This window comes from Dryobates pubescens, chromosome 21 (genome assembly GCF_014839835.1).
Source record: "Dryobates pubescens isolate bDryPub1 chromosome 21, bDryPub1.pri, whole genome shotgun sequence".
Classification (NCBI taxonomy): Eukaryota; Metazoa; Chordata; class Aves; order Piciformes; family Picidae; genus Dryobates; species Dryobates pubescens.
The window spans coordinates 19,028,294-19,043,474 of NC_071632.1; the positions used below are offsets into that span (position 1 = coordinate 19,028,294).

The 15,181-nt window shown below is 48.9% G+C and overlaps 1 protein-coding gene across 1 annotated transcript in view; it reads right to left on the reverse strand.

Annotated features, from left to right (window-relative positions):
* Window positions 1-15,181, reverse strand: part of OBSCN (obscurin, cytoskeletal calmodulin and titin-interacting RhoGEF) — a 142,868-nt gene that overhangs the window by 46,855 nt on the left and 80,832 nt on the right. The window contains exons 53-63 of the mRNA XM_054171381.1: window positions 14,697-14,963; window positions 13,416-13,682; window positions 11,469-11,735; window positions 9,605-9,877; window positions 8,227-8,493; window positions 7,239-7,505; window positions 6,495-6,764; window positions 5,644-5,910; window positions 4,033-4,299; window positions 2,122-2,388; window positions 1,147-1,419 (exon numbers count right to left, since the gene is read on the reverse strand). Of these exons, the coding sequence (XP_054027356.1) occupies window positions 1,147-1,419; window positions 2,122-2,388; window positions 4,033-4,299; window positions 5,644-5,910; window positions 6,495-6,764; window positions 7,239-7,505; window positions 8,227-8,493; window positions 9,605-9,877; window positions 11,469-11,735; window positions 13,416-13,682; window positions 14,697-14,963 (2,952 nt within the window). The remainder of the gene's footprint in view (window positions 1-1,146; window positions 1,420-2,121; window positions 2,389-4,032; window positions 4,300-5,643; window positions 5,911-6,494; window positions 6,765-7,238; window positions 7,506-8,226; window positions 8,494-9,604; window positions 9,878-11,468; window positions 11,736-13,415; window positions 13,683-14,696; window positions 14,964-15,181) is intronic.

Genomic DNA, 15,181 nt, shown 5'->3' on the forward strand with positions numbered 1-15,181 from the left:
AACTCCAGACCGAGAGAAAGGGCTGTGGGCTTTATGGGGCTTGCACCCTGTGCTGCTGCCTCATTCTGATACAAGGAAGGAGTGATTTGCAGGGAGTTAAATTGTCTGATTGTGCAAGGGACACGTTCTGCAGAGAAGGAGGCGTCAAGCCCTGACTGCAGTTCCGTGCTATGGATCATTCCCATCACGGCAATTACAGCCTGGGGGTAGATTTCAATAAAGAACTCTTAACCCTTTCTCTCTCCATAGAGACAAATCCCTTTTCCAAGCAAGGAACAAGTGTTACTTTAGCCTGAAAAATAGCAGCTTTCCCCCAGTGGCTGTAAAGAGGCTGGAGGTGAGGGAGCTTTCTGGATCAAGTCTGGAGCTCAGTGTTATTTGCAGCATGTGGCTACCCTTACCAAATAAGAATATCATTTATTCAACAGACCAGAAGGCTTTGCTAGTGCAGTGATGCCCATTACTGTTATGGCAGTCAATAAATGAGGCTCCTTTAGTCACTGTGCTACCCCAAACCCTTTGTTTTCCATGAAGAAATCTGGAGCCATCAACACAACAACTCAAAGTCTTATCTTGGGAGCATAATGAGCTCAGTGCTGGTAGCTTGGCTATGGGGCAGCACAGTGGTAGCTGGCACACAATCACAGAATGTTTTGGGTTGGAAGAGACCTTTATCTGCCACCTTGTCCAATCTCCCTGCAGCCAGCAGGGACATCTTTGAGCAGATCAGGTTGATCAGAGCTCCATCCAACCTGACCTTGAGTATTTCCAGGGATGGGGCATCTACCACCTCTCCAGGCAGCCTGAGCTGCTGTGGTATTAGAAAAACAGCTGAAGAGGGGGTAAAAACACTCATGTGCTCTCACAGTGGCTTAGGTTCAGCTCTACTCAGATGTCAGGTGAAGAGAGGTGAAAGCAGCAGCCCTGACCCTGCAACCCTTTCTCACCCGAACCACTCAGAAACTCAGTGTGGTTGTTGTACAAATGAGACCCCTGGGGTAAGCATGGGTGACTGGCAGAAGTGGAGGGTTGCAGGATACAGAGGAACTGTGCTGGGATTTAGTAAGGGTAGCCTGGAAGGCAGAAGCACTAGTGCACTGAGCAAGTCCAGAGGTGGCCACGGGGGTCTTTCTAACCACAAAATACCTTTGACTAATAATTTAGCTGAAGATATTAGGGAGCCAGCTCGGAAGGTGACAGTGCCTGAGTCATGGCAGGCCACATCGTTTAGGGTTAAAGTGTGGATCCTCCCATCCTGCTCAGAGATTTCAGTCACAAAGTTGTTGTGCAGGGGAGATCCATCGAGCCACCACTGCACGTTCCTCACGCCCGGGTGCGAGAGCTCGCAGGTGAACGTGGCGGACTCCCCCACGAAGACATCTGTGTTCTTTAAACCACAAACTATGACTGCTGCTTCTTCTGCACAACAGAGCAAGAGAAGGTGCCAAAGGAGAACACAAGCAAAAACACACACATGTTGCTTCCTGCAGAGCTAGCCTGACCAACAGGGAATGTTGCCTGGGAGAGTTAAACTTCCCATGGTGTTCCAGAGGGGGGTGGGGGGAAAAACCAGCTGTAAATCTCTTTGAGGGATTAAGAAATCACCCTTCAGCCTTCACCTGCTTCCAAGTGCAGTGTCTGTGTCTGCAAACACCTTCACTGGGAGGAAACTCTGCTCCATGGCCAGGTCATGACTGGCTCTCCTTGTGTGTTGCAACCATCTGCACTGAGGGTGGATGAGGTGCAAGGCAGAGTAGTAGCTCAGGAAATGAACATTTACTCGGGGTGCTTTAAAAGAGCAGTAAGAAGTTCATCAGGGCTAGAAGTTGTAATCAGCACTAGCCTCAAGATTTTCAGTATTTTTTTTACAGCCACTTCCAAGCAAAGAGTTTTACAGCAGTACCACCTCCTGCTGTGGTACACAGCATGGAGAGTACTGTGAACTACCTTAGCCTATAAACATTGGTCCAAGCTCAGCCTGGATCACTGAAAACAGGAAAGGAATGAATGGACTTTCCCCTGCTTGTACCTGAGAGAAGTTTGGCCAGTTACTGTCAAAGACTCTTGGAAGGAGAGATCCAGGCAGAAAAACCACAGCGTTTCCAGCACCCTTCACCTTACCTTGCACATACACAGAACCTGTGGTGATCTCAAATCCAGTGCTACAGGTATAATCCCCACAGTCATCAGGCTCTACACCATGGATGATCAGCTCAGCAACGTGGCCTCTCAGCTTCATCTCGTACTTGTCACTGGGCTGAATGACCACCCCTCCTTTTCTCCACTCAACAGGGGCATGGGGTTTGGAGATCTCACAGTGCAAGACAGCTGTGCCCCCTTCTTCAGACTCTACATTTTTCAGCTCTTCACTAAAGAGCACAGGCAGTACTGTGGTGGAGAAGCAACTGCATCACTGACAGAGCTCAGAGGTGAGAAATTCGCTTGCAACTCCCCCAGCCTGGTAGTTCACAGAGTGCTTTGGGTCCTCTAGTCTGATCCCCCTGCAGTCAGCAGGGACATAGAATCATAGAATCAATAAGGCTGGGAAAGACCTCAAAGATCATCGAGTCCAACCTGTCACCCAAGACCTCATGATCAGGTTGCTCAGAGCCCTGTCTGACCTGAGAGAGATGGGCAACCTGAGCCAGTGTTTCACCACATTTCTTCCTTCTAGCTAGTCTGACTCTCCCTTATTTTAGGTTAAAACCATCACCTCTTGCCCTGCCATGAGTTCCCATCTTTCTGAACCACAGCTAGCCTGGTGGCAATGCCAAGCCCACAGCAGGACTTTGGGTTGTGCCACAGCCAGGCGCTCACAGGGATCAGATGATGGCACAGAGGTGGAGTTCACTGCTGCAGCATAAAGGAATACCAGAAGACCTCTAAGGAGTGGCATGTGGCATACACAGCACTTTCAGTGTAAGCAGTGAGAGGCACAACAGTGCCAGTCACAACATTTGGATGTTTCATAGAATCATAGAATGGTCTGGGTTGGAAGGAACTTTAAAGGTCATCCAGTTCAAATCCCCCTGCCACAGGCAGGGACACCTTCCACTAGAGCAGGTTGCTCCAAGCCTCATCAAACCTTTGCACTGAACACTTCCAGGGACGGTGCACTCACAACTTCTGTGGACAACCTGCTCCAGTGGCTCCCTACCTCCACAGTGAAGAATTTATTTAGTGGCTGGAAACCACATACCTGGAGCAGGAGAAGGTTATGGGGACTAAACTGAGGATCTAAAAGCATGGTTGTGTTTCTTTAAAATTGATAAAACTGTAAGATCAGTATACAAAAATAACAATAAAGCTATTAAGAAAAATATAGCTACTAGGGGAAAAAAAAAAAGCCATAAACCTTGGGCTGCTCAGGCTCCATCTAAAAAGGTCCAGCTCTAGGTATGGTGAAATTCTCCAGCCCCTCATGGTCAGGCAGCAGGCAAGTTTTCTGCTCCTGTACATACCCTCAATTAGCAGCAGCTGCAGTTTTGCTCCCAGCTCTCACAGTGAGATCAAAATTGCAACTGCAGAGATAAAATTTGGTTTGAAAGGCATTAAACTCTTCTTTGAAGAATGCAGGTTGTCCAAAGGGTTGGTAGATGTCCCACCTCTGAAGCCATTCAAAGCAAGGTTAGACAGGGCTCTGAGCAACCTGACTGCAGGGAGGTTGGACTAGATAACTTTCAAAGGTCTCCTCCAACTCAGACTATTCTACCATTCTATGACCAAACCCTTTACTGCAGTTCAGAGGATCACAGGATGATAGGTCTGGAAAGGACCTCCAGAGATCATGGAGTCCAACCCACCTGCCAGAGCAGGGCCATAGAATCCAGCCCAGGTCACACAGGAACACATCCAGATGGGGCTGGAAAGTCTCCAGAGAAGGAGACTCCACAACCTCTCTGGGCACTGCTCCAGTGCTCTGTGACCCAGATAGTGTTGTTGATGATAATGCAGAGATAAACCTTCCTTATGACCCCTCTGGAGAACAGCCACAGTCCAAACATCTCTGCCTTCAAGCAAGGCCTCTCCTACCTTTGACTTGCAGGGATGCAGTGGTCTGCTGGTCCCCCGAGTCGCAGGTGTAGTCACCAGCATCTTGAGCTTCAACATCATAGATGAAGAGCTCAACCTGTGTCCCCTCCTGGTGGATCTCATACTTGTCACTTGGCTGGAGCACCACATCCCCTTTCCTCCACTCCACAGGCGCGTTGGGTTTGGTCAGCTCGCAGCGCAGCACGGCCGTGCGCCCCTCGTCCACCTCCTCGTTCCTCAGCCAGTGTTTGAAAAGCACAGGCAGGGCTGGGGAGGGGGAATGGTGCAAAGGGGAAAACAGAAGTTAAAAAAACAACAGAAAATGAGGGGTTTCTTTCTTTTGAAGGTACTGATAATGCCATTTGGGGAGTTCGTGCACAGTGCTGGATGCATTTATCTAGGGAGAGCTGCCAGGGGTGGGAATGTCTACACCTAAGCCAAAGAGAGGAGGAGGAGGAGGGAGAAAAGTTCACAGGATCACAGAGGACACAGTCTCAAGCTGTGCCAGGGGAGGTTTAGTCTGGAGGTGAGGAAGAAGTTCTTCCCAGCAAGAGAGATTGGCCATTGGAATGTGCTGCCCAGGGAGGTGGTGAAGTCCCCATCACTGGAGGTGTTTAGGAGGAGCCTGCATGAGGCGCTTGGTGCCATGGTTTGGTTGATTAGATGGTGTTGGGTGAGAGGTTGGACTGGATGATCTTGAAGGTCTTTCCAACCTGGTTAACTCTATTCTATTCTGTTCTATTTGGAGATGATATTAGGGGTTGGAAGGAACCTCCAGAGATCATCAAGTCCAACCCTCCTGTCAGAGCAGGGACATCTGCAACTAGAACAGGTTGCTCAGAGCCCCAGACAACCTGCCCTGGAATGGTCCCAGGGATGGGCCATCTACAATCTCTCTGGGCAACCTGGGCCAATGTTTTGTCATCCTCATTGTAAAAAAATCTTCCTTCTCTCTAGTCTAAATCTTCCCTCTTTTATATGCATCACCCTTTGTCCTGTCACAACAGGCCCTGCTCAATACTCTGTCTCCAGATTTCTTACTGGACCTCTTCAGTACTGAAAAGCTACAAGAAGTTCTCTCTCTCAGAGCCTTCTCTTCTCCAGGGTGAACAACCCCTGCAATGTTAGGCACAACTTAAGATCATGCAGGCAGGGATCAGTGACAGAATAACTAAGGCTGAAGGGACCTCTAGAGGTCTTGCACGGGTAAGGATTCCTCTGCCACTCTGGGTTCTAGTCCCAGTATCTGACCACCCCTTTGTTGTGAAAGTCTGGGCCTTTTTCCTAAGGTGCACTTTTCTTGCTGCAGCTTGCACTTGTTTTCTCATCTGTTTGCTGAGCACACCATGGAAAGTCTCTCTGTCCCTCCTCTGCAGACCTTCATTAAGAAACTGCACATATCAGTGGGGTCTTCCCTCAACCTTCTCTCCAGGCTGAACAAATTCACCTGTCCCTACCTCTCCTTACACTTTATGTGCTCCAGCCCCATGACAGGCTTGGTGACTTCTGCTGCACTTGCTCCACTACTTCAATGTCTGTCTTGAACTAGAGAGCTCCAAAAATTGGCACACACACACCTCTCACCAATGCTGACAGAAGAGGAGATCATACCTTTCACCTCAAGCCTGGCAGTGGTCTTCCCATCAGCAGTGTGGCAGCTGTACTCCCCTGAGTCTGCAGGGTTCAAGTCATGGATGACCAAGGTGTGGACATTCCCCTCCTGCTTGATGCTGCACTTCTGACTGGAGTGGATCAGGGATGTGCCTTTCTTCCACTCCACTGGCACATCAGGCTTGGACACCTCACAGGACAAATGGGCTGTGCCACCCTCCTGCAGCTCCAAGCTCTGGAGTGCCTTTACAAAGGCAACTGGAGCAGCTGTGGAGAAGAGGATAGCAACAGTGCTGCAACCAGACCAGAACTGGGTGCCTCTAGCTACGCTTTGAACCAGGTCAAAGAGGAGCAAACACGTGAAGGCATTGACGTGGCCCAGCTTTCAAAATCATCCTCTATAACTTACTGGAAAGGTTCTTCAGGGAGGCTGGATGGTCTGGGGGGAGGTGGTGGTGTTTGGTTTGGGTGGTTTGTTGTTGGACTTTGTTTGTTTGGGTTTTTTCTTTTGAGTAAATATGCTCTAAACCCATCCTAAGTAGAAGTTTCCTTCAGAGCATACTCCTGATGTTCTTCAGCACTGATCCTGACTTATCTTAGCTGCTAGTTTCAGGACAAGTTGGCTGGGCTTTGAAGGATGTTTGTTTGCTTCACTCCATGGACTATAAAAAGGAGTGCAATGACTAGCTCAGAGGTACATATCCAACTCTTAAATGCCTAATTTATATTAACAGAATCTCCCCAAATTTCCAAGGTCTCCTCCCTCCAAATATACTTCTCCAGGACCTAAAGCACTCTTGACAGTGCTTACCAGTACCTCCCTCAGTCCCTTTTCCTAGGAGGTTGCTCACCTTGCACCTTTAGCTGTGCCACAGAAGTGTGCTGCCCGACTTTGAAACTGATAGATCCACAGTCTTCTAACGTCACCTTCCTCAGGATCAAAGTGTGATGTGCCCCTTGGACTCTGATCTCATTCATTTCATTGGATTGTAGGGGAACATCTCCTAGGAACCACTGGGCATCCTGAGTTGTTTCCTTGGACAGCCTGCATTCAAACACTGCATCTTCTCCTTCATGTGAAGTGACATCCTTCAGCATCTCCACAATGGTTGCTGGTGGCTCTTTATGGAAAGGACAAGAAGAATTGGGTATCTACCTTCAAGTGATGCTTCCTGGGTTACACATTTCTTTATGCTCTTTCTCCACAGTGATAGAGAATTTGAAAGAATTACCAGCAGTGCCAAGCATTAACACAGGCAGGCAGCAACAGGTTAGGTTTGTACAGATGCATAATGGATCTCTGTGTGTGCCCACGTGGGGGATCACAGGATGGCTTGGGTTGGAAGGGACCCTAAAGATCATCGAGTTCCAACACCCCACCAAGGGCAGGGACACCTCCCACTAGACCAGGCTGCTCAAAGCCCCATCCAACCCAGCCTTGAACACTTCTAGTGATGAGGAACCCAATCACTCTCATCTGAGATGCCTGTGACTCAGTTTGGGCACAGGACAATGTCCAGCTATCAAATTACTTAACCCTGTGCCCCTACCGCTGTACCGAGCTCTCTAGAGCCATTCCCCACGCCAAGCCCCACCTTTCACAAGCACAGCTGCAGTGGTTTGCTGGTCTCCAGTGTCACACACATACTCCCCAGCATCAGCTGCACTCAGGTTGTGAATTGTCAGCTCAGCCACCGATCCAGCTTGATGCATCTTGTACTTGTTGCTGGGTCGCAGCACTGCCCCGGCCTTCTTCCACTGCACACTGGCATTTGCTTTTGAGATTTCACAGCTCAAAGTGACGGTGCCACCCTCTTCAGCTTGCTGGCTCTGGAGTGGCTTTGTGAAGGTTGCTGGCAAAGCTAAACCAAGGTAAATCAGAGGTTTAACAAGTGCTGTTTCATTGCTGTGCCACCAAGCCTCGTGGTGTCATTCCGGATTTGGTTTAAACTCGACCCCAAAATCCCTTAAAAACCTAAAGTGGTGGATTTCCAGGACCACAAAGGACTTGTTCCCAAATAGATTGTGAACATTTGGTATACTGCCACATTGCAGCTAGTTTTAAAACCCTAGGAACTAGAATTATTTAGGTGCCTTTACTCATCAGCTGGAGCTGAGTGCCCAGCTGACTCTTGGAGCACCATTTCCCCAGGTGAAACTACAGCTCAAAGCATCCAAAAATAAAGTCTCACTCTTATTTTAGTTTCAGCTTTGGTTTCCTGAGTGAGCAGAAACTGGTCCTTGGGTCCAGGACTGTGGAAGCAGTTACTGTGCTTGCATCCATCCATGCTCATTGCTCAGAACCCCACAAGACTTAACTTCTGAAAGCAAAGACTCAGCTGCTTTATGCCAGCAAAGTAGATCTGAAGCCAAGGACAGGGGAATAAAGCTAAGGAAGGGGAATAAAGTTGGACTTGATCTCTGAGGTCTTTTCCAACCTGGTCTATTCCATTCTAGTTCAGTTCAGTTCTGTTCTGTTCTATTCTATTCTGTTCTGTTCTATTCTATTCTGTTCTATTCTATTCTGTTCTATTCCATTCTATCCTATCCTATGTTGTCATCTTAAAAACCCAACCAACCTACCTTTAACAGTGATGGTGGCTGTTGTTTGTTCATTTCCATTGTCACAGGTGTATTTGCCAGAGTCTTCTGGTTTTAAGTGATGAATCTTCAAAGTATGGACCGTTCCCTCCTGCCTGATTTCATACTTGGAGCTCGAGGAAATCACCTGGGCACCCTTCTTCCACTTCACTGCAGCATTAGGTTGAGAGAGCTCGCAGCAGAGGGTGGCTGTTTCTTCCTCCTGAAGTTCTATGCTCTGTAATTTCTCCTTGAAGACTGGAGGTGGCACTGAAATTGTAAATGTAGCAAAGGCATTTACAGTCACCTGCATCTTATCACAGAAGGGACTTTTGAAGGTCATCCAGTCCAGCCCCCCTGCAGTCAGCAGGGACATCTTCAAAAGCAGGCTGCTCAGAGCCTCAAACAACTTGACCCAGCATGGTTCCAGGGATGGGGCATCTGTCACCTCTTTAGGCATCCTGGACCAGGGGCTCATCACCTACACTGTAAACATTTTTTCCTTTCTCCCTAGTCTAAATCTCCCTCTTTTTATTTAAACCAATCACCTCTTGCCCTGCTACAACAGGTCATGCTGAAATGTCTGTCCTCAGCTTTCTGACTGCCCCCTTCTCCACCAGAAGATCTGCCTGGAGCCTTCTCTTCTCCAAGCTGAACACTGCCAACTCTCTCAGCCTGTCCTCACAGAAGGGGTTTCCAGCCCTCCCATCATTGTTGTGGCCTCCTCTAGACCTGCTCCAACAGGTCCCTGTCTCCTGTGCTGAGGTCTCCAGAGCCAGACCCAGCACTGCAGGTGGGGTCTCACTAGATCTTGTTTCCCTGCAGTGCTAAAGCTTGAGCTGAACACTTAAGCATTAAAACTCACTTTAACCTCTGTGTTCTATATTTGAGGGTTAAAACACGTGAATGGATTTGGGATGAAACTCACTCCCATATTTGTTGAAGTTGCTGAAGTACTAAGCAAAACCTTTACAGATATTTGATTTGGTTTGGGTGAGTGGGAGTTTGACCAAACCAGCAGAGAGGAGGAGAAGGATATTTGTCTGAGTGTAGAGAAAGACAGACTCTAAAGAAGGGAATGATAGAAAGAGAAGGGCAAGTGGAAGCAATGAACATTACAGATCTATCATCCCATCTGCTGGAGCCAACCTGGTCATTTCTCTATAAACCAGTTAGCTTCAGGACCCTGGTGACATTTCCACTGTTTAGCCCTGGTGATGACAGTCTACAAGTGCACTTCAGTGCATCTTGTACCCTCTGAAAGACAAGCACCCTGCTAACAGGAGCTGACAAGGGGTGAGTGATGGACTGGAATTTGCTACTAGCATAAGCAAAACCATCACCAATCCTGTTCCTCTCCCACACCACAGAGAGCCCTCACCTTTAACTGTGAGCTCTGCTGTCGACGTGTGGGGTCCCACTCGGAAGGCGACGGTGCCAATGTCCTGCTCGGTCACCTTCCTTAGGGTCAGGGTGTGGATCTTCCCCTTTTCCACTGAGATCTCATTCATTTCATTGTTTTGCAGAGCAACATCCTGCAGCTTCCATTCCACATCCCTTGCATTGTCATGAGAGACCTGGCACCGGAATGTGACATCGTCCCCTTCGAACACCACCATGTCCTGCAGGCCACTCACGATGGTCACGTCAGGCTCTGCAAACAGTCCCTCATTAATCACTCCATGAAGGGCAAAGGATGGCTCAAAGCATAGGAACACTGACTAGTGTAAGCTGGAGACTTCTGGAGGTTAGCTGCTCCCTCACAGCAGAGGCCAGCAGGCTTACAGCAGGCTGCTCTGCTCCTCCTCCAGCTGAGCTTTAAGAACCTCCAAGCAAAATTCAGGGTTTCAAAACTTATTACATTGCAGCTTGGACATCATCACAGAATGACATCAATCCCAGCATTTTGCAAGCAGAATTGATGCCTTCCATGCTGGCAATCCCAGCTGGCTGTGACCTGGCTGGCTCTCAGCAGGACTTTCTGGGTTAGTGTGAGCACAGGGCATTTGTGCTGCGGTTTGCCTGAGCCCCTGCAAATCTGTGCAAGGATCACACAGACAACCTGCAACAGGCAGAAGCTGCATGCACCCTGATTCTGCTGGGAAGTACCAAAAGGGAAGCAGCCCAACCCTCATCTGAGCAAGCACAGTACAGTCATACCACTGCACAAAAAGTGGTGCAGCTGTGCAGAGTAGCTGTAGTACTGGGTAGCCTGTAGAGATGCTAGCAGTGATCGTTCCACACTGGTGGTCCAACCTGGAAGCAAGTTCTGTCTGTAAGGACATTAAGGCCAGCTGCAGCTGCCACGTGACTGGCAGCTGGGGGTGAGCCATCTGTTCCCTCACATCTATATGATGTCAAGCAAGTGCTGCAAGCCGTGAGGCAAAAAGTACAGCTGCTTCTTGATAGTCATGCAATGGCTTGGGGTGGAAGGGATCTTTAAAGGTCATCTAGTCCAGCCTCCCTGCACTCAGCAGGGACATCTGCAAGCAGAACAGGCTGCTCAGAGCCTCAGACAACCTGACCTGGAATGATTCCAGAGATGGGGCTTCTACTGCCTCTCTAGGCAACCTGGGCCAGAGTCTCATCACCCTTACTGTAAGTCTATCCTCTAGCCTACATCTCCCTCTTTAGTTTAAAGCCATCACTTCTTGTCCTGTCACTACAGACCCTGCTAAAGAGTCTGTCCCCAGCTTTCTGATTGCCCCCTTTAAGTCCTGAAAGGCCACCAGAAGGTCTCCCTGGTACCTTCTCTTCTTCAGGCTGTACAACCCCAACTCTCTCAGCCTGGCTGCACAGCAGAGGGCTTCGAGCCCTTCCATCATTCTTGTGGCCTCATCTGGCCCCAGTTGGACAGCTCCATGTGTCCTGTGCTGAGGACTCCAGAGCTGGCCCCAGCACTGCAGATGAGGTCTCAGCAGAGCAGAGCAGAGCAGAGGGGCAAACTTCCTTCCTTCACCTGCTGCCCATGCTGCTGGGGATCAGCTGAGGACAGGGCTGGTTCTGGGCTGTGAGTGCACATTGCTGGCTCACATCCAGCTTTTCATCAACATCCTCTGCTGCTTACCAAGCGAGTCTTTGCCTTGGTGCATTCATTGGCCACAAGATTTCCACAATGCCCTTCCTATGCTCTGTGTTAGTCACAATCCTTTGGCACAATCATTTATCACAACAGCAGCACCAAGGCTGCAAACCTTAGCACCTCAAAGCGAAAATCCCCTTGCCCCAAGCAACAAGTCTCTTGCCTGTCACAGTCAGTTTGGCAGAGCTGGTCTCATCCCCAGCCTTGCAGGAATACTCTCCAGCATCACTGGGCTCCAGGTGATGGACACGCAGCTCACGGACGGTGCCCTCCTGCCGCAGTTCGTACTTGGAGCTGGCCTGCAGGAGGACTCCATCCTTCCTCCACTCCACCTCTGCTTTGCTAATGGATATCTCACAGCGCAGCTTGGCTGTCCCTCCTGCTTCCACCTCTTCATTCTTCAGCTGCTGCTTCAGCCGGGGTTTGATGGCTGCAAAGTGAAAAGCAATTAATCCAGAAGCGGTTTTGAACGCCAGGTCTGCACGGCTCAGCCCCAGGCACCGCGGGGGCTGCTGCTGCAGAGCAAAGTTGCATTCCATGGTCCTATGACAGTAAGAACCCTTTTCTCCCTCCATAAACAGACCTACATTCTGCACAACCAGATGAGGAGAGGATCAGGGAGTTCTGCAAATATACACTTCCCATAAAATCAAGGGCACAGGTTGCCCAGGGAGGTGGTTGAGGCCTCTTCCCTGGAGAGATTCAAGGTGAGGCTCAACAAGGCCCTGGGCAACCTGACCTAGTTGGGGATGTCCCTGCTGACTATAGGGAGGTCAGACTGGGTGACCTTTGGAGGTCCCTTCCAGCCTGGACCAGTCTATGATCCACATTACAAGAAAGCTGGGGAGGGACTGTTTAGGGTGTCAGGTAATGACAGGACTAAGGGGAATGGGACAAAACTAGAAATGGGGAGATTCAGATTGGATGCTAGGAAGAAGTTGTTCCCCATGAGGGTGGTGAGACACTGGCACAGGCTTCCCAGGGATATGGGGAGCCTCATCCCTGGAGGTTTTTGCAGCCAGGCTGGATGTGGCTTTCAGCAACCAGATCTGGTGTGAGGTGTCCCTGAGCATGGCAGGGGGGTTGGAGCTGGATGATCCTTGAGATCCCTTCCAACCCTAACAATTCTATGATTACACCTTCTATATATCTGCTCTAGATATTGGAGGCTCTGAGACACACACACACACTCTGGCTAAGCAACATTTGCTACTTTCTGATTAAAACTAGTGTTAAATAACTCCTGGCTTCCAATGCTGTCAATGATATAAAGATTGAAGCCAATTTCTGATCTCTGCTCTCTTTTCAACCCCCCAGGCCATCAACAGGGAGTCCTTCCAGACAATGCACACACAAACAGACCACATTTAGCCAAGCAGGGCATGGAGCAGCTCAGACAACAGCCTGACACTGATGCAAATGAGAAGAGAACTCTCATCATCCATGTGTGAGCAAACAAGAATCTCAGTGCTTGTGGTTCCTGTGCCTGAACCCCACTGTGGTACACCTAAAGCAAGCACAGGGCTTGTAGTTGACCCAGCGGCTACTTCATAGGTCAGATTCAGCCAAGAGGATGAAGTCTGAAAAGTTGTGGCTCAGACCAGAGCCACAAATTCCACCCAACAGCTTGAGATGACCACAAACATTTCAGAGATGGTGACTGATCAGAGGCATTGTCCCTGGTTTGTTTAAACCTCCTGTTCCCAGGAGCCTCAGGAGAAGGCAGAGTGAAATGTGGATAGGGTCAATCTTTTTGAAATGAGATGACTTGTGATTAGTTATTGATCCAGCTAAGCCAGCAATGAATGCAAAGTGCCAAAACCAAAGGTCTATCAGAATTTCTAAGTCCTCATGGTGCAGTTCTTTGCCTCTATCATATCAGAGCAAGGGGCCTGTACGCTCTGCACCGTGCTTTACAGCCTCAAATAGCCACTCCACAAAGCCTGCCCTGCAAGCTCCACTTTTCTACAGGCTGGTTTATGGCTGGCCACCTGTTTTCTTCATTATCTTATCTTTTGGAGAGGTTTATTCCCCAAGAAATAAAAGAATTGCCTTCTCCCAAGACCACACCTCCCTTTCACCCTCTGTTCCATCGTGATGCAATGCTAACCATTCACTCTGAGGGCTGCTGTGCTCTGCTGGTCTCCTGTGTCACACGTGTAATCAGAGGCATCTTCTGGTTCTACCTTATGAATCACAAGTTCAGCTGTGTGACCACTCAGTTTAATTTCATATTTGGAGCATGGGAAGAGCTCCATGGTGCCTTTCCTCCACTCCACTGTCGCATCCTCCTTTGTCAGCTCACACTGGAATTTCACCGAGGTTCCTTCTTCTGCCTCCTCATCTTTGAGCTCCTTTTTGAAAAGAACTGGCAGAGCTAGAAGGGGAGAAAAGGAAGGAATAGGAGCTTTGATTGGAGCCTGGGTCAAGTCCTGGTTAGCACAGGCAGGATACCACTTTGGAGAACAAGATACAAGTGCTATATTCCTAGGCAGGATCCATGTTTTCTAATCTCCCTGGAGACAGTGGATCATCCTGCTGCACCAGAAGCAGCCATGCACACCTCTAACATTTATCTCCTCTGTTCCTTGATTCCAATCCTTCCCAGGGTTGAAGACTATAAACTTCTCCTTCAGTTCATCAAACAAAAACCTCAAGGGTAAAGAAGTTCAAAACTCTGTGGGCAGCCTTGCTGCACCAGCAAGCCATGGTTTAGTTTGCCATGAGGTGTTGGGTGACAGGTTGGACTTGATGATCTCTGAGGTCTTTTCCAACCTTATTGATTGTATGATTAGGAAGGTTGCTGTCAGTCATCTTGCAGCATTTGGAGGAAGAGCTGGGTTTCAATACTGAAACCTGCCACATGAAATGCCCAGATGCTAAGTCAAGACATTGTTCTCTTTACCCTCTCCCCAGCCATGAAGCTAGAAAGTATTTCTTCACAGAAGCTGAAAGTCAATGAAGAGCCACTCTCTCCCATGCCACTGAATTTAAACCAAAACAAAACAAAACAAAAGCCAAACCCTAAAAAAGAGAGAGAAATCACACAACCATTTTGGTTGGAAAGGACTTTTAAGCTCATCCAGTCCAGCTGGCAACCCAACACTGCCAGGTTACCACTAAACCTTCTCCCTCAGCACCACATCTACCTTAAAATATTCATATTCAAGCCATTGCTTTGCATGCTGGAATGGGCTGCCCAGGGAGGTGGTGGAGTCACCATCACTGGAAGTGTTTAGGAAGAGCCTGGATGAGGCACTTGGTGCCATGGTTGAGTTGATTAGATGGTGTTGGGGGATAGGTTGGGCTGGATGATCTCAGAGGTCTTTTCCAACCTGGTTAATTCTGTATTCTGTATCTTTATCTTTAGGAGCCAGCTCACAGCACCTACCTTTCACATTTAAAGATGCCTTGGTTTCCTGCTCCCCAGAGTCACAGCTGTACTCTCCTGTATCTTCTAGTTTGAGATTATGTATTAAGAGTTCTGCCAGGCATTCCCTCTGCCTCATCTCGTATTTTTGGCTGGGTCGCAGCCCTAATCCTCCTTTCCTCCATTCCACTGCAACGTTGGGTTTTGACAGCTCACAGCAGAACGTAGCTGTGCTTCCTTCATCTGACTCCTTATTTTGTAGGGGCTGCTTAAATGTGACAGGCAGTGCTGCAAAATTTGAAAGGGAAGTGTTTTTCAGAGTAGTTTATGGAAGGGCCTCCACGCCAGCTATGGGTGATTTAGTCAAGGCTCGCTGGGACATGTGCTCTTGCACGTGGACCTTTCTTCCTTAATAAAGGTTTGGCAGTTGACAACATTAAGCAAAGGGTGTTTGAGCAATTTGCCCCAACGCAGAGAAGAGGAATTTAGCATCCAAAACACACACA